This window comes from Odocoileus virginianus, unplaced genomic scaffold (genome assembly GCF_023699985.2).
Source record: "Odocoileus virginianus isolate 20LAN1187 ecotype Illinois unplaced genomic scaffold, Ovbor_1.2 Unplaced_Scaffold_3, whole genome shotgun sequence".
Classification (NCBI taxonomy): Eukaryota; Metazoa; Chordata; class Mammalia; order Artiodactyla; family Cervidae; genus Odocoileus; species Odocoileus virginianus.
In genome coordinates, this window is record NW_027224265.1 from 4,480,214 (window position 1) to 4,501,927 (window position 21,714).

Consider the following 21,714-nt stretch of genomic DNA (forward strand, 5'->3'; position numbering starts at 1 on the left):
AGTGGGTAGCCGGTTCCTCCTCCAGGAGACCTTCTCAACGCAGGAATCGAACCGAGGTCTCCTGCATTAGCAGGACGATTCTTCACCAGTTGAGCCACCAGGGAAACCCCAAACCTCTAGCCTATTTCCCCAGGGAAGTTCACCAGCTCCTCCTTCTGCAGTAGGAAGTAGAGAGCCTTCGGCTCTAAGTGAGTGGGCTGAAAGGTGGGAGTAATCCCAGAAAAGCAGCACGGCGAACTGATGTTTAGCAGAAATGCGTTATTTAAGGGGTACAAATATATCTACCAAACAGGAGTTAAGGAGAAAATAAGGACCCTAAAGACCTCCTAACCGTTAATAGTGAAGGAAATTCCAAGAGGAACCTTGACAACTGGAAAAGGTAACGGCGGGAGCGCGTTGCATGCTGGGACTTGTAGTCTCTTCCGGTTGTGGTCCACAGTGCGGGTGCGCGGAAGCGCGGGTGGTCTCTCCCGCGCATGCGTGCGGCGGCGGCGGCAGGGCTGATTGCGGCTGAGAAGAATATTACCGAGCCGGCGTCCGGGAGTTCGGCATGGCGATTCCCCCGGCGTCCATGGGACCCTCAGCGCTGGGCCAGAGCGGTCCCGGCTCGATGGCTCCCTGGTGCTCAGTGTCAAGCGGCCCGACTCGCTACGTGCTCGGGATGCAGGAGCTGTTCCGCGGCCATAGTAAGACGCGCGAGTTCCCGGCTCACAGCGCCAAGGTGCACTCCGTGGCCTGGAGCTGCGACGGGCGTCGCCTGGCCTCAGGGTCCTTCGACAAGACGGCCAGCGTCTTCTTGCTGGAGAAGGACCGGTTGGTGAGCCGCTGGGACCCGGCCCAGGCTAGGGAGAGAGGGGGTGTGGTAAGGCGAGGTTGAAGAATGGGCGTGAGGAGAGTGGAGCTGAGGAGAAGGGAGGAGGAAGAAGGGGTGTGGAGGTGAGGGGCGTGTGTGATGCGCGAAAGAGGAGTGTGGGGGGTGAGGAGCGGGGAACGGACTGAGGAGAGGTGAGGATGGGCGTGGTGGAAGGGAGGACTGGTGGTTGGGGGAGGGGCGACGATGTGTAGGGAGTGTGATAGTAAGGTGGCGTGAAGATGAGCGGGGGCGGGGTGGGGGGCGAAGGTGAGTGTGGAGAGTAAAGGCCGGTGGTGAGGATGGCGGGGAGACTTGTGTGGTGGTGAGGAGCGGCTGGGACAGTGGTGGTGGGCTCCTGTGGTGATGAGGAGGGTCATTCTGAAAATGGCAGGACCTCCGTGGAATTGAGTAAGCGGGTTGGGACCCTTGGTGGAAGAGTAAGGGTAGAAAACCAGAAAGGAGGGAGGGCTAAAGAGTAAGGGCATTGGTGTGGACCCCGTCCAAAGAACTGTTCACACTGATTGGGGAGGAAGGGAGGGTAGGGTTTTGGGAAGGGTTTAAGGGAAGTGACTTAGAAGGACTGGATTCTTTACTCATCCAAACTTCTGTTGGTCGCCAGATACCTCATTTTGAATAAGGTTAAGAAATTACATGGGTAGGCAGGTACATATGGGTGAAATGGTATCTGGATTTTGCTCTTTCAGGTCAAAGAAAACAATTATCGGGGACATGGGGATAGTGTGGACCAGCTCTGTTGGCATCCAAGTAACCCTGATCTCTTTGTTACTGCGTCTGGAGACAAAACCATTCGCATCTGGGATGTGAGGACTACGAAATGCATTGCCACTGTGAACACTAAAGGTAACTGTTCAGAGGGCAGTAGGAAGATAAGCCACTGCTAGTCATTTTAAGTATCTTCTCTGTGCCTGGCCCTGTAGGTATGGGACGTCCTGAGCTGAATAAGACAGTCGCCAGTTCCAAGGACCTAAGAGTTTAGTGCAGGGAGAGACATGTGTATTGAAAAAACTAACATAATATAACATGGTCATCCTGTAATGGATAGGTCTACAAGGTGGATACTGAGAATGGAAACACTTAAGTATGCCTGGGGAAGATAGGGAAGGCTTCACAGAATTTGAGCAAAGTCTTAAGGTAGCCATATACATTTAGTGGTCACCTTGTAGTGGGTAGGCAGCTCTAGCAGGGAGCTGCCTATAGGCTAGAATGACTGATCTTGGAATAAATGACTTTGACACTTGGGGAGAAAATGACCTGGAAGTTGTATAGTACATTTATAGACTGTTCTTCACCAGATATTGCCTTATAAACCTTGAGGCCATTTATTAAATTATATTGGCTATGATGTTATTGATTATAAGATGCATCAATATTTTATGTTTCATTAGGAAAGAAAGTTTTATTAGATAATCATGATACACCAAAAATTTTGAAATACATCCTGATGCATTCTAAGATACATTACAGGTAATAAAGTGTGAAAAAATATGCATCTTAGAATCAATAAAGTTGATGAAATTTGTGGGCTACTGGACTTTGTTGGCAAGACTTGTACCTGGAGGTGGAGTGATATGTTTTCCCCAACTAGACAACTGGTGATATGTGAGTGATTTAAATATGCAGATGAACATTAAAAGCTGATTGTATATATATTTTAATGCTTACTAGAAAAAAAGATCTAGCTTATAGAATTTATTGCTGAAGTGAAGCTATTTAAATAAAAATTTGGAGGGGTCAGTTTTAATAAAAGTGTTGAAGGAAGAAGTATAGCTATTACATGGATAGTTCAAAAATTGTGAAAATGGCATGTGAATGACTGGAGTTTGGGAAGTGCAGGCATAAGAGAGAATTAGAGGCTCTGATGACAAGTATGCATTTAGATCTTGGCTCTGTTACTTCATAGCTTGGATACTTTGGCCCATCTCTCTTTCAGTTTTTCATCTGTAAAATGGGGAGGAAAAATGTCCCTTAGAGACATGTGAGCGCTAAAGAGGGAAATGTGTAGATGAGTGTGCTGGACTTCTGGTTGGTCCTACTGCTGAGGACCTTAGTGAATGAACTCTAGTGATAGCTCTAGTCTTTCTTTGATAACAAGATAAACTGCTGGAGGATTGTGGGCTAACAGTATTTTGCTGATCATATCTGGGTTCCCAGGGGAGAACATTAATATCTGCTGGAGTCCTGACGGGCAGACCATCGCTGTAGGCAACAAGGATGATGTGGTGACGTTCATTGATGCCAAGACACACCGCTCCAAAGCAGAGGAGCAGTTCAAGTTTGAGGTCAATGAAATCTCCTGGAACAATGACAATAACATGTTCTTCCTGACAAATGGCAACGGTTGTATCAACATACTCAGGTGAGGGGGTTCTAAGTTTAGGGGACTGTCATATCTTTGCACTGGGTGCTGTAGTGGATCCTGAGATGAATTAGATGTGAGTCTATCCTGAAGGAGCCAGAAGGACAAACAATTGACTGTTGAACAACATGGATTTAAACTACCCAGGTCCCCTTACATGTGGGTTTTTTCAGTAGTAAATATTATAGTACCACATGATCTGAGATGGTTGAATCTGGGATGTAAAGCCGCAGATACAGAGGAACCGTGAATACAGTGGACCAGTTGTAAGTTATACATGAATTTTTGATTGTGTTTGTTCAACCCCTGTCAGATCAACCCCTGACTTTATTCAAAGATTGACTGTAGTAATAAGGAATTCTAACCTCTCTTGAGCACCTTCGAGCTAGGTACCTTGTATTTTACTGAGTCTAGAGAGAAATCCTAGGGAGTTGATGATGGTGTGCTTCCCATTTCATAGATGAGGATCAGGGATCTCAGAGAGGTTAAGTGATAGTTAGCTAGTGAGCACTTGAACTGGATGTACCTTGAAGTATAGCTAATTCGTACCTTCACAGTCTCAGTTTAAATATCACTTTCCCTCCAGAGAAGCCCTCTTCATCCCTAAGTTAGAAGCTTATTTTATGTACTTCTGTTTGAAGCATTTCTCATTCTACATTATAAATGCATGTTTATTTCCGTGTCTTCTATAAGACTAAATTCTGTGAATTAGGGGCTGTATTTAACTTGTTTACTGTTGAATCTCTAGTGCATAGCCCAGTACCTGTTACACACAGTCAGGATCTTAGTGAATATTCTCTAGATGAATGAAGTTGTGGAATTGAAGTTGAGGACTATCTGATTCTGTTCTTTCTGCTGTCTTGGGTGGACACTGCAAGGCAGACTGTGCTAGGCTCTGTATTAGAGAGATTGGGAGTTTGCTGTAGAATCCCAAGGATTGACTGTGGGACTTGAAGGAGGAAGCTTCTAAGCTTGACCTTGAAAGATTAATAGAATGTTAAGAAACAGCAAAAGTAAACTGCACAATGGACAAAACAAGTATGAACGGACATGGCTTATTTGGAAAGTAGTCAGTAGATCAGAATTGCTGGGAGTGATGGCAGATAAAGTGTCTGAAGAGAGGTCCTGAAACAGGAAGATAAAGTTGAAGTGTAATTTGGTACCAGATTATTTGGGTCTGGAATTCTGTGCTTAGTAACTTGAAGTTTACTCTGTAGGCAGTGTTTGTTTGTTTGTTTGTTTTAAGCTTTTGTATTAGAAAATAAAACAGATGTAGAAAACCACAAAATGCAAGTATATAGCTTAATGAACTATTATATGCATAACACCTGTGTAATCCCACCAAGTCAAGAAATATTACTTTGCTGGCCATCTCAGAAGTCTCTCCATGGGCTTTGTCCTAATCAAAACTCCCTCCTCGAAAAGCACTGTCTTGATTTTTATATTATTTTTTTTTAAGTTTTGCTACCAAGTGTGAATTTCTGGGTACTCTAATTCTGCTCATTTAAATAAAAGTGTGATATGCCTTTTAAGTCAGTTAAACTATGGAGTCTCCCTCCTTCCCACTGTTTTACTTAGAACTTAAATGTTAAAAAACAGGCTGTTAACCTGGGGAGCTTGTCCCAGTCTGGATTTTGCTGATTCTGACTGCTTGCTTATTTAAGAGTCACTGTCTTATCAGTTTGGTTACCCAGTAATATAGTATGTTTAGAGAAGGCATGATAAATGCTTGATAATTTCCCTTTGTCATTAGGTAATGAATTAGTTCTCTATCAACTCCAAAGATGATCTGTTACTTTTGTTTTTAAAAAGAAGGATCGTTATGGACCCATGTATTTAAGCATAGTAGATGTGTTTCAGTCTGTCATAATCATTATCCATATTGAAGCTGAATTTATCTTTGGCACATGGAATCCTCTTCAAGTTGGTTCCTGAGGCATGTTTTTTTTTTTTTAACATAATCCTCATAGTCTTCAGTTTCTTGCTCTGGTATAATGAGATATGCCAAGTTCATCCTGTGTATTTCCTGCCTCAAATCTATAATTAGAAAATTCCCAGAGAATCCCTGGATTCTTTGACTAGAAAATAATATTGGAGCTCAGAATGTCCATATTGTTGAGTTGATTATTTCTAGATCTTTCTAGACAGAGCTAGGAAGTATATGTATATACTTAAAGACAAAATAATTTGTAAATTCATACATATAACTTCCAGTTAAAATCTCTTTCCTTCCAAGCTAAGTATTCTGATTCTCAGAGATGCAGGGGATTATAGAATTTGAATTTCCCATGGTTAGCTACTACCTTCATCCCGTTACACACACAGATATCTCAGAATAATAATAGTACTACCATCACCAGTGTGATTACTTAAGATTGTAAATTTTGCTTTTAGAATATGTCTTCCTCCATTAAAAACAGTTAATACTACATGTTGTCAGATTACACAGTTATTACATTACTTTTAAACATATATAAGTTCTACAAGAAACTACATGTATTTAATGTTCATCGCCAACCCTAGGCTAGTAAGTCTTCAGTCACTGATTGTCACAGCTTACTCTCCAGTTTCAATTCCTCAGAAAGTGTTCAGGGGGAACAATGTTCCCTGAGTTCATACTTATCATAACTTATATACTTACAAAACTTAAGAGATACTTATATTGTGCTACTTCTTTGAATTGATAGTCAGCTTTGCTAGATATAAACACTTTGATTCATATTTTCTTACTTGTTTTTTACTCCATTTTCTTTTGGCATAAAGTGTTACTGTTAGAAGTCTGCCGATAATCTCATTTTTTGAAAGTCCATTAATTTCAGCTCCTTACTGAAAATTCAGACTTAAATTGAAGACGGTAGGGAAAACCACTAGGCCATTCAGGTATGACCTAAATCAAATCCCTTATGATTATACAGTGGAAGTGACAAATAGATTCAAGGGATTAGATGCAACAGAGTGCCTGAAAGTCTGTGGACAGAGGTTTATAACATTGTACAGGAGGCAGTGACCAAAACCATCTCAAAGGAAAAGAAATGTAAGATGGCAAAATGGTTGTCTGAGGAGGCCTTCAAAATAGCTGAGAAAAGAAGAGAAGTGAAAGGCAAAGGAGAAAGGGAAAGATACCCAACTGAGTGCAAGGAGAGATTAGAAAGCCTTCTTAAGTGACCATGCAAAGAAAAAGAGGAAAATAATAGAATGGGAAAGACTAGAGAATCTCCAAGAAAATTGGAAATACGAAGGAAACAATTTCATGAAAGATGGGCACAATAAAGGACAGAAATGGCAAGGACCTAACAGAAGCAGAAAAGATTAAGAAGAGGTGGCAAGAACACACAGAAGAACTGCACAAAAAAGACCTTAATGACCTGGATAACTATGATGATGTGGTCACTCACCTAGAGTCAGACACCCTAGAGTGTGAAGTCAGGTAGGCCTGTTACAATGAACAAAGCTAGTGGAGGTGATGGAATTCCAGCTGAACTATTTCAAATCCTAAAAGATGATGCTGTTAAAGTGCTGCACTCAATATGTCAGCAAGTTTGGAAAACTCAGCAGTGGCCACAGGACTGGAAAAGGTCAGTTTTCATTTCAATCCTAAAGAAGGGCAATACCAAAGAATGTTCAAACTACCACACAGTTGCACTCATTTCACATGCCAGCAAGGTCATGCTCAAAGTCCTTCAAGCTAGGCTTCAACAGTATGTGAACTGAGAACTTTCAGATGTATGAGCTGAATATAGAAAAGGCAGAAGAACCAGAGATAAAATTGCTGACATCTGTTGGATCATAGGAAAAGCAAGAGAATTCCAGAAAAACATCTGCTTCATTGACTATGCTAAAGCCTTTGACTATGTGGATCACAACAAACTGTGGAAAATTCTTAAAGAGATGGGAATACCAGACCACCTTACCTGCCTTCATCTAGTCAAAGCTATGGTTTTTCCAGTAGTCATGTATGGATGTGAGAGTTGGACTATAAAGAAAGCTGAGTGCCAAAGAGTTGATGCTTTTGAACTGTGGTGTTGGAGAAGACTCTTGAGAGTCCCTTGAACTGCAAGGAGAGCAAACCAGTCAATCCTAAAGGAAATCAGTCCTGAATATTCATTGGAAGGACTGATGCTGAAGCTGAAACTCCAATACTTTGGCCACCTGATGCAAAGAATGGACTCATTGGAAAAGACCCTGATGCTGGGAAAGATTGAAGGCAGAAGGAGAAGGGGATGACAGAGGATGAGATGGTTGGATGGCATCACCAACTCAACGGACATGAGTTTGAGCAAGCTCCGGGAGTTGGTGATAGACAGGGAGGCCTGGTGTGCTGCAGTTCATGGGGTCACAAAGAGTTGGACACGACTGAGTGACTGAACTGAACTTACCTGCCTCCCGAGAACCTGTATGCAAGTCAAGAAGCAACAGTTAGAACTGGACATGGAACAAAGGAGTGGCTCAGAATTGGAAAAGGATTATGTTAGGGCTGTATATTGTCACCTTGCTTGTTTTAATTTATATGCAGAGTACATCATGTGAAATGCTGGGCTGGATGAATCACAAGCTGGAATCAAGATTGCTGGGAGAAATATCAACAACCTCAGATATGCAGATGATACCATCCTAATGGCAGAAAGTGAAGAGGAACCAAAGAGCCTCTTGATGAAGATGAAAGAGAAAAAGCTGGCTTAAAACTCAGCATTCAAAAATCAAAGATTATGGTATCCTTCCCATCACTTCATGGCAAATAGATGGAGAAAAATGGAAACAGTGACATATTTTCTTTTCTCGGGCTCTCAGATCACTGTGGATGGTGACCGCAGCCATGAAATCAGAGGATGCTTGCTCCTTGGAAGACAGACTATGACAAACCTAGACAGTGTGTTAAAAAGCAGAGATATCACTTTGCCGACAAAGATCCATATAGTCAAAACTATGGTTTTTCCAGTAGTCATGTATGGATGGTTGAGTTGGACCATAAAGAAGGCTGAGGACTGAAGAGTTGATTCTTTTGAACTGTGGTGCTGGAGGAGACTCTTCGACAGCAAAGAGATCAAACTAGTCAAAAGGAAATCAACCCTGAATATTCTTTGGAAGGACTGATGCTGAAGCTGAAGCTCCGATACTTTGGCCACCTGATGGGAAGAGCTGATTCATTGGAAAAGACCCTGATGCTGGGAAAGATTGAGGGCAGGAGGAGAAGGGGACAGCAGAGGATGAGATGGTTTGGATGGCATCACCGACTCAGTGGACATGAGTTTAAGCAAATTCCAGGAGATAGTGAAGGACAGGGAAGCCTGTGCTTCAGTCCATGGGGTCGCAGAGTTGGACACTGCTTAGCTGCTGAACAACAACAAAATGGGTTCATATTCTGGGTTCATATTCTTAAGTATGTAGTGTGTTGTTTCAGTATATTTTTGAAATCTTTTTATTTCAGGAAAGCCTTGATTTACAGTCTTTGATACTTATTCTGTTGTCTTTGGTTTTCTTCTTCAGCGTCTCCTATTTCTATCTTAGTACCAGGGTCATTTCCCCCAGTTTGATTGATGTCTGTTTTGTTTTTCAGCTACCCAGAGCTGAAGCCTGTGCAGTCCATCAACGCCCATCCTTCCAACTGTATCTGTATCAAGTTTGACCCCATGGGGAAGTACTTTGCAACAGGAAGTGCAGATGCTTTGGTCAGCCTTTTGGGATGTAGATGAGTTAGTGTGTGTTCGATGCTTTTCCAGGTAAGCAACTCTGCCAGCACTTTGCTTGTTGGATAAGTTAGTTTTATTTCATTTTGAGTGAAGTTGGGCCCTCCTCTTTTTATTATTCTAATGTCTCCTCTGTCTGGTCTGCTCTGCTATAGGCTGGATTGGCCTGTGAGGACCCTCAGTTTTAGCCATGATGGGAAAATGCTGGCATCAGCCTCAGAAGATCACTTCATTGACATTGCTGAAGTAGAGACAGGTAACTAAACCCTCACTGTCTTAACGAGACTCCTCTGTCATTCATCCTTGGCCATGAGAACTCCTATCATGCGTTTTCATCTCTGTTCCTTACTACTTTCCCAGTATTAGCATAAATGCATTTGCCTCCTTAAGGCAAGTTTGTTTATTATGACTATTGTCAGGTAATGAAGGAGCAAAGATTTAGGAAAGAGAGGGGCAGGTCTGAAAGAAAGTGGTTAAAGAAAATAGTTTGCTTTTTATTCACTTTTAATTTTTCCATTATAATAATTTTTTCCCCAAACTTTTAAAATACAGAAAGGAAGAATGAATGAATGGATGGATGGATGGATGAGTGATCCTACCATTTATATACAGCCTCTTTTAGTAGTATGGTATATTTCTTTTTGTCTTTTGCCTGTATGTTGACTTATATATTTTACAATTTAAGAAATTATTAAAGCGCATGTGATTTGTTTTAAAAAGCAACAAGACAACTTGAAAACAGAAAAATGAGAGGCAAGTATTCATTCTACAAAAGTATTTCTTCAGGTTTATTTTTAATGTAACTTTATTGCTTTTGGAAATACATGATACTTTAGTAAAAGTATTCAAACTATATAGAAAACTTCAAAGAAAATATGTGTGTGTGTGTGTGTGTGTGTAGAAACAGTATATATAAAAACAGGTTTATTGAAAAATTCACATACCATCTAATTGACGAATTTAAAGTGTATAATTCTGTGTATCCTGCATTTTAAAATCAATACCACACTGTGAACACTTTACTACATTAATCCAGCTAAAAAAAGTGGCTTTGGAAAAACCATGTTTAATTTCAAAAGCAGACAGGATAAAAATTTTGGAAAAAGAATTTTATTCTCAAGGCAAGTGTGGTTGAATAGAAAGATCTGTGGCTTTGAACAGACTGACTTTCTGTGCTGACTCTGTTCTTTTTCTCCCTTTTTTTTCCCCCTCTTCTGCTTCTTTGAGGTGTGACTTAACTGTTCAGTTACCCGTTTCTTTATAAAATGGGGTTTAAAACCGTTACTTGCATGATGGATGAAGCTGTCACACTTGATTAAGATGAGGATAATGCATCTGATCCGTAAGACGTGCCCAGCAGAGAGCTGCCACTGCAGGTTTCAGGAAGTGCGGGCAGGGCTCAGAGCTCGGGCTGCTGGGCTCAGGCGCCGCTCCACCGCCGGCGCCTCGGGACCCCCCTGACCTCCGTGCTCTCTGTAAAGCGGGGTCGGGTTGTTCCTGCCCCGCAGGACTGTTGGGCGGGCTGGCTGAGTAGCACGGGAGGGCCTCCCTGAGTGAGGGCTGCTGTCAGCATGCTGGCCCATCCCCTCTTGGTTTTCACAGGAGACAAGCTGTGGGAGGTTCAGTGTGAGTCCCCGACCTTCACCGTGGCTTGGCACCCCAAGAGGCCTCTGCTGGCGTTTGCCTGTGACGACAAGGACGGCAAATACGACAGCAGCCGGGAGGCTGGGACCGTGAAGCTGTTCGGGCTGCCCAATGACTCCTGACGGGAGGGCCCAGTGTACGGCGGAGGCTTCCACTGGTCTGTTCTCTGGGGCTGGTGGGCCCCTGAAACATTTATGAATTGGTGTAAAGTGTATCTGTATTTTGTTAGGCTGCCCACTCCAATCTCCTTTGTGTTTGGTATGGTTCTCTTTCCCGGCCCCTTGCAGTGATGATACCAGCATACCTTGTCCTCTGGGGACCTCTTGTCTTCCTGCTTTTGGGCTTTTGGTGGAATTTGTTGGGCTTGGTTCTGCTTGGACAGTACGTAGTTTGGAGGGGTAGGTGAGGAGGGGTTAGATGGAGTTGCAGATTTTTTATAATAAAAAAGAAGTACATATTAATAATTTTGAGAATTGAACATTTAATGAAACTGACTTTTTAATTATGGGACTTCTAGGACTTTAAAAATTATGGTAATATTTTCCGTATTATTTTCTTATGTCATTATAGGGAGGTGTTGTAGTACTGTATTTATAAAGTTTCAGATAGGATTTAAAGGTTGTAATCCTATCATTTAATGTCACAAGCAAGAACTCGATGGTTTGTAGCATGAAATGCATGGACAATAGCACTCTGATAACATGTTAAGTCATCGCTTGTTTATGTGTACCTGGCCTCATTCTGCAAAGATTTGTAGACCACAGATTTATGATAAACTTTGAGGAAAAATAGTAAAATATATAATTTTTATGTATTAAAAATATAAGTAAGTAATACAAAATTATGGTATGACCTAGAAATTAGAATAGGAAGTCAAGACTGGGGGGAATCAAAATAGACACCTGCAGAGAATAAGAACCTAATTGAATGATTGAACTAAAATTTGGCTCTGTACTCCCCTGTGGCAAAGTGAAGAAGGGGCTAAGTCAGCTGATTTTTATTAAAATAAGCACATGCCAGCTCCCTCAGGGAAGGCACAATTTTTAATAGCTCTTACCACCAGGAGAAATGGTTCATGTAGGGGGTTTATACCTGTGAGCAGCATCTTAATTTCATTGTGTTTTAATGGATTTCAGCTTTAAAAAGAAAAACCAAATCAAATATACCTCAGAAAGTGATGTTTGTGGAAAAATTTGGAAAAAGCCTGTAAGCAAAAAGAAAACCCTTATTTCTAACACCAGGAGATAACCATTTTTCTGCTAATAAGCATTTTTATATATACGCTTCTAGGAGTTTTCTTGTATTCATATTTTTTATATAAAAACATGTTTGTAAAAATCTTGAGGGGTAGACGAATCAAGTATGACCAGATAAAAGCATACAAGGTGCTCAGCACCATGTTTGGCAATATATAAATCACCAAGTCTTAATAGCCATTTTTAATTATTGGACATATCCTGTGTGTCTGGTATTGTAATGATCACTCAATTTTTGCAACAGCCTTCAGAGGTTGGGTGTTATCACCATTTTACTACCTCAGGGAGTTCGACTCAGTGTTACTTATTAAGTGACAGTATTCAGATCTAGGTTTGCTTAAAGGCCCATATACCTTCTGTTGCAATGGCTGTTCTGGTTCCATTTGCACTTCCCATTTGAATAAACCTTGGCTCTGAGCTGTTAAGCCTTGGCGCAGGTTACCAGATGATCAATTGGACTCCATCTGTAGGCTCAGTAGTATTTCCTGCAGCCTGGGACAGCCTCTGCCTCCACCTTCCCTGGAGAGTGGTTTTTTTAGTTGCAAACCAACGAGCCACCTCATTGTGTAAGAAGTTCAGATTTGCTATGTTGATGACCCATTGCTACACTGACTAGAATTATAAGTCAGATTGAGATTATGGTGTCTCTTGCTGAGATCCTGAATTTTCTGTGGCATGAGGGCCAGGGAAGGATGGAACTTACCAAGTGTTAAGCTTGTGTGAGGTGTGTGTGTGTGCCTTGAGGATTGTTCCCTCCACCCTAATGTGTGGAGGGGGGCGGGGTTGTGCAAGGAGCTGTGTGGGGGGGAGCGGTGGGAGCGGGAAGGTTCCTGGCAGAGTGTTGGGAGGCTGGAGCAGGGTTAGATCCAAGGAGCAGGCAGTCAGGAGCAGGCTGTGCTCTCCAGTCAGGAGACTGAAATGTGGAGGACCAGAGGGTGGATCAGAAGAGGCCAATTCTGGGAGTTCCCAGAGGGGGTGGGGGGGTGGGAGGGTGTATGTAGCTGGTTGGGGTGTGATGTGTGGGTGAGCTCGGGGTGTGTGTGTGTGTGTGTGTGTGTGTGTATGTAGTTGTGATGTGTGGATGAGCTCGGGTGTGTATGCGTGTGTGCGCGCATGTGTATGTAGCTGGTTGGTGTGTGATATGTGGGTGAGCTCAGTTGAGAAAGACCAAGAATGACTTCTAGCTGTTCCCCTTACACACTTAAGCTCTTTACTGTCAGAGGTATGTTTTCTACTCTCGAAGAGTTCTAGTCTCAAAAGGGGCCATGAGATGTCTGCCTTCATTGGAAGGAGACAAGCACGCGGATGGAATTAAGAGGTAAGCCTGTCTTTGAAGGCGTGGAGGGTGTACCTGTGGACCTGTAGCGTACCCTCAGAAGTCCCGCGTGTAGGTAACACAGCACCTCCTTTCCTCCCCCGACTGCTGCTCTGCAAACCAGATGACTTCACACCTGAGCAGAAGGAGGTTTGAATCCCGGCTCCAGCAGGGATTGATCTGAACCACGCCCCTCATCCATGAAGCGGGGACCATCAGTCCTCTTCTCCTGGGGTTGCTAGGAGAATGAGAGGAGGTAAAGGATTTGTGAAGCGCCTAGCACAGCACCTGGCCCATGGAGATGCTTCACACAGCCCTGCCCTGTGAGGTGGAGCAGCTTCTAACGAGAACACGGGCCACCTGGCTGGCAGAGAGGCCATCAGTCTGTCAGCTTTCTCAGCTCTAAATGCCGGCGCTGCACAAGCCAGCTCATCATTCCAGGAGTAGGTGCTGGGCAGGGAGGAGGCTTATCCATCACAGCCTGGGCCTGGCGGGAGGTCCAGAGGAGAAATGTTAGATCTGCTTCCTGCAGCATCCATTGGGGCTCATGATGGATGTGTGTGCCTGTGAACAAGTGGAGCAGAAGTGAGGACTGCATGTGACAGTGAAGGAAGAGCAGAGCAGGGTAAAGCTGTTAGCTGAGGTTTCTGGAAGGGATTGGGTGGGGAGGGGGTGGACACCGTGCAAGTCTTCACTATGGAGGGTGTGAATATTGGGCAGAGGATATGGGAGATGGGGTGCTGTGGGTTGGAGGTGGAGGAGGGTCCTGGGATGTAGGGTGGGTTGGTGGAATGTGAGATGGGCTAGGGCTTCCCTGGTAGCTCAGTGGGTAAAGAATCCACCTGCAATGCAGGAGACCCTCCTGGGTCGGGAAGATCCACTGGAGAAGGGATAGGCTACCCACTCCAGTATTCTGGCCTGGAGAATTCTGTGGACTGTATAGTCCATGGGGTCCCAAAGAGTCGGACATGACTGAGCAACTTTCCCTTTCCCTTTAGGGAGAAGAGAGGGAGGGTGGATAACTTCAGTTTGGACTGGCTGGTAGTGTGGCCTGATGAGTAGGGCAGAGTCTGATGGATGTTGGGGGAAGTTCTTGTTCTGTTACTACTAACTGGGAGACTGGTCAGATTGCTTCGCCTCCATAGCTGCAGTTTGCTTACATTTGTGTATCTGTAATGGCTGCAGGAGAAGGGTGAGATGACTGGATGGCATCACCGACTTGATGGACATGAGTTTGAGTAAACTCTGGGAGTTGGTGATGGACAGGGAGGCCTGGCGTGCTGTGATTCATGGGGTTGCAAAGAGTCAGACACAACTGAGCAACTGAATTGAACTGAATGGCTGTACAGTTTCTAAGAGTTAAATGAATTGGCCTGTGTCAGATGCCTGGCACACTAGGTGTTTAGTAAGTAGCTACTCTTGTTATGTAAGTATTCATACCACATCTGTATAAACCCTTGTACCTTACAGAGCCTTCTTGTCTCTTAAGCTCATCACATTTTGTACAAAAAAGGGTGGGAGTTGGATGGGCAAGGATTTGGAGAAAATGAATATTTAACGCACCTTAAAATACCCACTTTTGAACTAAGACCCTTTGTTAACGTTTAGGGACACTAAACTGAGACGTGCTCAGCCAGTGATTGCAAATTGACTCGAAGTGCACATGTTTGAAATTGTCGCTGACATGGATCCACAAGCTGTTGAACTTCACAAGGCATCCAGCATCTCGTCTCTCATCCCTTAGGAGCAGCAGGCCGAGTGTGAAAGCTTGTTCACCCAACCGGCAGTGTCACAGCAGAGTCACCCGCTGGAGCTCGCCTTGACTGGAGTGGCAGGAACATCCCTGGGGTCCCTGTGCGTTTGCCAGGAACAAGTTGCTAAACTTGCTTGTTTCCCGTTCCCTTCTTAAGAGAGTTACTGGGGTACAGGACAGGCAGTGGTGTGGGTACAGCACAGAATCTGTCAGAACATCTCCTGGAGGACCAAAGGAGATCTGGGCGGGGCACAGGCCGATTTGTCCCTGGTCATCACTGTACCCAGAGTGGGGATTGAAGTCAACTTGGAGGAAAGTTTCTCTCTGAAATGAGATCTCACCATGGAGTTCTGGTGGATGATGACTAGGCCTGTGAAGATTTATTGGACATTTCTGATGCATTGCATCTCCGCAGTGGCGGCTGAGGTGCTGTGATCAACACGGAGCAGAGGGAGGCCCCCTTCTTCTCTGGGTAGAAAGGAATCTTTGTCGGGTTGACCAAACGTCGGAGCTTCCTCTGAGGGCTGAGCCTGGTACAATAGAGAAGGGACTGTCAGACAGCTGTACTTTGGGCCCATTTTTCAGTGAAAACCGAGGTGCAGGGTGGTGAGGGAACTCGCCCAGGGTCACGGGGTTGGCATGCTAGTTTGAAGTTTCTGTTTTCCACTGCTCTATGCCCTGCGTGGTGGCCCACAGTCCCAATGGTTGAGGGTCAGTGCAGGCTAGGTGTACCTTAGCCACACCGTGAAGAGTTGGGAGCCTTCGAAGACTCATCCATCCACACTGGGGTCCGTCTGGAGCTTTGTGAAAAGTTGTCATGATGCTGAGACCAGAGAAGAGAAGATTTGGCTCAGTGAACTGAAATGACACATGAAGGGCAAAAAGATCCATTCACTGCGTACCCAACCCTGTGCCAGGCCTGGGCTGCATGCTGCTGAGGGTACAGCCTGTTAAGACACATTCCTTGCTCCCATCCTCAAGAGTTTTTAGTTCCCTTACAAGGGTTCAGGTTTCTGAGAACTTGGGTTTCTAGGAGATCCCTAGGGGATGCTACTGCTGATGGTTTTCAAGCTGGCAGGTGTATGTTTGTAGGGCCTGACCCAGGGTGCTGCTGGATGTAAACTTTAGATCTTCCACATGTAGCTGGCCATGTGGCCTTTGCCAGTTCTCTAACCTTTGTGAGCCTGTTTCCTCATTGGTAAATGTGATCCTACCCAATTTCAAGGTGGCTGTAAGAATGCAGTCAGGCAGTGTGTAAGCACTTAGCACAGTGCCTGTGATCAGCATTCAGTAGGTTGATTTTATTACTTTTATTAATACCAGTGAGGAGGCTGCTGTGGAAGCACAAGGGAGAGCTGAAGGAGGGGCTGGACCAGGCCATTGGTCGAGGGGTGGAGAGGAGGGGATCTAGGTTCTTTGAGAGGCTCCAAGCCCTGTGAGTTACGACTTGTTTAATTGCTAAGTCAGGACTGACTCTTGCAACCCCATTGGCTGTAACCAAGCGGGCTTCTCTATGGGATTTCTTGGGTGAGAATACTGGAGTGGGTTGACATTTCCTTCTGCAGGGGATCTTTCTCGACCCAGGGATCGAACCGAGGTCTCCTGCATTGCAGGTGGATTCTTTACCACCAATGGAACTGGGACTAGGACGTGGCCCTGAGCTAGGACGTGGCTCTAGGTTAAAACCCGCCTGCTAGTCCCTGTCCTGCCTCTAGAGGGCAGTGGAGCCAAGGCTGCGAAAGGAAGGCAGCAAGCCAGGAAGGCTGGCGTGGGTCTGTCTGTGCATTCAGCCTTTATTCCTATCCTGAAGCCTAATTGTGTATTTGCATTGCACTGCCTCCTCTCTCCTTGCTCTGTGTACTTGCTGACGTTTTTGAAAAACACTTCGCATCGCAGGGCACCTCTCATTGCCTGCTCATCTTGTGGCCCAGGATTAGCCATGGCTGAAGCATCCCCCTTTCTGGCAGCTGTGTTTATTTCTCAAGGGCGAAGGCAGAGCAGAACATGGGGGCCTGTGCCCTGCAGCTCAGCAGAGCCTAGTTTGAACCGCAGTTGCTCTTCTGCCAGTTTAGAACTTGGGGCCTGTTCCATCTTGCTTTCCTCCCCCGCTCCCCAGCCCTTGCCTGCACCCTTTGATCCTGTGGGGGTGGAGAAATAAAGGGAATTCCAAATCTTTAATCCATTTTTGAAGGCTGGTAAACAGCACTGGTTGAATCATTTCAGAGAAGTGTGGGTGCTCTTTCAAGGTCACAGAATGTAGTGAGGGAAGGAAAAATACTGGAAGCGTGTTTATAATATTTGGTGGTGTATCCAGTACCAAGCCCTATCCATCGATGAATTGCTTTTTTCCTTGAGAATGACAGAAGGTACCAGTGACAGCAGCCTGGCCCTGTGCTGGTTTTCATGTATTAGGTCTTTCAATCCTCATAACTGCCCATAGGGTATTCATTCTGGAGAAGCTGAGACTTGGAGAGGTTACAAAAGGATACATAGAGCCAGAGATCGGTGCTGGTGGAAATGGAAACCAGTGTTTCACTCCAAAATCCAAACTCTTTCTTGTTAGCAGTATTGCTAAGTCACTTTAGTTGTGTCTGACTCTTTGTGACTCCATGGACTGTAGCCCGCCAGGCTCCTCTGTCCATGGGATTCTTCAGGCAAGAATACTGGAGTGGGTTGCCATTTCCTTCTCCAGTCAGCAGTATTGGACATGGCCAATTCTACTTTTAACCCAGCTCTTTCTAGAAGTAAGGTGTATAGATCTTAGGAAGGAGAAGGTTGGGCTTACGACATAGCAGCTTAGGCCCCACATGACCTAGTGGACTAGTTAAGAACATGGATATGAAACCAGATTGCCTGAGTTTAGATCCTGATGCTGCTGCCTACCGTCTCTGTGACCTTGCTTGGGCAAATTCTTTGACAGCTGAGTATTTGTAAAATGGGAAGAGTAGCAATAGCTCCCTTACTAGCTTGCTCTGAGGATTACATGAATTCATACATGTAAGTGCTTAGACTGGGCCTCCCTGATGCTCAGATGGTAAAGAATCTGTCTGTAATGCAGGAGACTTGGGTTCGATCCCCGGGTTGAGAAAGTCCCCTGGAGAAGGGAATGGATACCACTCCAGTATTCTTGCCAGGAGAATTCCATGGACAGAGGAGCCTGGTGGGCTGTAGTCCATGGGGTTGCAAAGAGTTGGACAGACTGAGCAACTAACCCGTGTGTGTGCGTGGACACACACACGTGCTTAGATTATTGCCTGGTACGAAGTAATAGCTCAGTAAATGTTACCTCTTATTCTCATCATTTTTAGCCATCATGTCATAGTCACCTCTGTATTCTCAGTGCCTGGCACATAGGGGTTGGCAAATGTTTATTGAGTGAAATGAGCCCTTGGATTCAGAAAAATATTTTCTGAGCCCTGGAGGATGCCAGGCGCTGGCTTGATACATAAATGACTCCATTTTGAACCCTGTCCTCAGGCCTTCTCAGTGGAATAGGAGAAGTCAGACAGCATGCTAATTTATTTCACAAGGCAGAAATATTCCATGGGCGCCCTGATGGGGGTGAGAGCACTTTTGGAGTGGGGATGGGGCTGGGGCCAGTTTCGGAGGAGTCAGGCTTTGAATTAGGCCTTGAAAGATGGTGGAGGAGAAGGACGAAAGGGTGGACTGGGCCAGAGAATTCAAGATTTCTTGAACCCAATATGCCTCAAAGTTCAACAAAGGACCGTTGAATCAAGTTGGAGTTTTATTCATCCAACAACTATTCGTCTGGGCTGGTTGAAATCAGGCACAGTGATGGCTTTCAGCCAGTCTCTGCTGCCCTCACATGACCTGGGCCTAATGGGTGAGCAGGAAACAAGTGATGAAAATTCAGTCTCATGATGGACCAGTATTGACTTGGAGCCCCTCAGGTGCAGGTGAAAGACACAGCTCTGACTGCTCTAAGTAGAAAGGAAATTCTCACTGGACAGCCTTGGTCATGTGTGCTCACTGTGACCAGGGAGGTCATCTGTCCACCCTGCACAGGATGGGGAGAGGACAGGGCACATCAGTGCTGCATAAATCACATGGGTTGTGGTGGTGATGGGCTGTGGGGGGTGTGACTCCCCAAAGAAAATTCAGATGGGGTCACCAGAGGGTGGAAGAATCAATGTTTACATGAAATATACAGATGACCACTATGACTGCCACATGGGAACAGAATAATCCACCAGCTAAGAGTCCTGGGTTGGCACTCCAGTTCCCAAGGATGGAATCCCACTCCCACCACTTACAGATTGGGTAACCATGGCTGGGTCACTTCACCTGTCGGTCTGTGACGCAGTGTCCCCATCTAAACTTGGGGGTGATGGTCCAGCACTGTGGGCTTGAACCAGGGTGAAAGCACACGGCGGAGGCACCAGCACGTGTTGCTGCAGCTTGGTGTGGCATGAAGTCAGGTCTCTGATCCAGCAAATCAAACTCCGGGTATTTTTTTTTGTTGTTGTTTTTTTTTTTTTTTTTTTTTTTTTTTTTTTTATTTGTTGGAGGCTAATTATTTACAACATTGCAGTGGTTTTTGTCATACATTGAAATGAATTAGCCATGGATTTACATGTATTAAACTCCGGGTATTTAATCAGAGGAAATGAAATGAAAATGCTAACTCAAAAAGTTATCTGTACCCCCATGTTCACTGCAGCATTGTTTACAATAGTCAGGATATGGAAACAGTCTAAATGTCCACTGATGGATGAATGGGTAAAGAAATGTGGTATATATGTACACACACACACACACACACACACACACACACACACTATACATGCAATGAATTTCAGCCACAGTAAAGAATGACATCTTGGCATTTTCCACAACATGGATGAAACTTGAGGACATTATGCTAAATGAAATAAGTCAGAGAAACACAAATATTGTTCGGTCTCACTTATACATGGAATCAAAAAATAAACCCCAAACTAAGCTCATAGATACGAGAACAGATTGGTGGTTATCAGAGGTGGAGGGTGGGTGAAGTGGGCCAGATGGTTGAAGGGGGTCCAAGGTATAAACTTTCAGTTATAAAATAAATAAGCTCTGAAATGTGACGCGCACCATGGTGACTATAGTTAACAACATTGTGTTAAATATATTTGAATGTTTCTAACAGAGTAGATCTTAAAAGTTCATCACAAGGAAAAAAGATTATAACTATGTTTGTGACAGATGTTAACTAGACTTACTGTGATGATCATTTTGCACTGTATACAAATATTGAATCATGTAGCACACCTTAAGTCAACATAATATTATATGCCAATTATGTTGTTGTTCAGTTGCTAAGTCATGTCTGACTCTTTGTGACCCCATGGACTGTAGCACACCAGGCTTCCCCATCCTTTACCATGTCCCAAAGTTTGTTCAGATTGATATCCATTGAGTTGGTGATGCCATCCCACCATCTCCTCTTCTCCTACTCCCTTCTTCTCCAGCCTTCCATCTTCCCCAGCATCAGGGGCTTTTCCAGTGAGTCAGCTCTTCGCATCAGGTGGCCAAAGTATTGGAGCTTCAGCTTTAACATCAGTCCTTCCAATGAATATTTAGGGTTGATTTCCTTTAGGATTGACTGGTTTGATCTCCTTGCTGTCCAAGGGACTCTCAAGAGTCTTCTCCAGCACCACAGTTTGAAAGCATCAGTTCTTCAGCCTTCTTTATGGTCCAACTCTCACATCCATACATGACTACTGGAAAAACCATAGCTTTGACTATACAGACCTTTGTCAGCAAAGTGATGTCTCTGCTTTTTAATATGCTGTCTAGGTTATGTCATAGCTTTCCTTCCAAGGAGCAAGTGTCTTTTAATTTCATGGCTGCAGTCACCATCCACAGTGATTTTGGAGCTCAAGAAAATAAAATCTGTCACTGCTTCTACTTTTCCCCCTTCTATTTGCCATGAAGTGATGGGACCAGATGCCATGATCTTAGTTTTTTGAATGTTGAGTTTTAAGGCCAGCTTTTCACTCTCCTCTTTCACCATCGTCAAGAGACACTTTAGTTCCTCTTCTCTTTCTACCATTAGAATGGTATCATCTGCATATCTGAGGTTATTGATATTTCTCCTGGCAATCTTGATTTCAGCTTGTGATTCATCCAGCCTGGCATTTTGTATGATGTACTACATTACTTTGCCAACAAAGGTCTGTCTACTCAAAGCTATGGTTTTTCCAGTAGTCATGTATGGATGTAAGAGTTGGACTATAAAGAAAGCTGAGCACTGAAGAATTGAACTGTGGTGTTGGAGAAGACTCTTGAGAGTCCCTTGGCACTGCAAGGAGATCAAACCAGTGAATCCTAAAGGAAATCAGTCCTGAATATTCATTGGAAGGACTGATGCTGAAGCTGAAACTCCAATACTTTGGCCACCTGATGTGAAGAACTGACTCACTGGAAGAGACCCTGGTGCTGGGAAAGGTTGAAGGCAGAAGGGGATAACAGAGGATGAGATGGTTGGATGGCATCACTGACTTGATGGACATGAGTTTGAGCAAGCTCTGGGAGTTGGTGATGGACAGGGAAGTCTGGCATGCTGCAGTCCATGGGGTCACAAAGAGTCGGACATGACTGAGTGACTGAACTGAACTGAACTGAATTCTACATATGAGTTTAATAAGCAGGGTGACAATATATAGCATTGTACTTCTTTCCCATTTTGAAACCAGTCAGTTGTTCCATGTCCATTCCCAACTGATGCTTGTGTCCTGCATATGGGTTTCTCAGGAGACAGGTAAGATGATCTGGTACTCCCATCTCTTTAAGAATTTTTCAGAGTTTGTTGTGATCCACAAAATCAAAG

At 44.4% G+C, this 21,714-nt stretch overlaps 1 protein-coding gene across 1 annotated transcript; it reads left to right on the forward strand.

Moving 5' to 3' along the window:
• Nucleotides 1–465: 465 nt before the first annotated feature.
• Nucleotides 466–11,022, forward strand: THOC3 (THO complex subunit 3). Its single transcript, XM_020901680.2, is given in 7 exon segments — nucleotides 466–817; nucleotides 1,558–1,714; nucleotides 3,026–3,230; nucleotides 8,785–8,905; nucleotides 8,907–8,947; nucleotides 9,070–9,170; nucleotides 10,517–11,022. Coding segments are annotated over 7 exon segments (1,056 nt in total). The 5' UTR covers nucleotides 466–550; the 3' UTR covers nucleotides 10,681–11,022.
• Nucleotides 11,023–21,714: the final 10,692 nt, after the last annotated feature.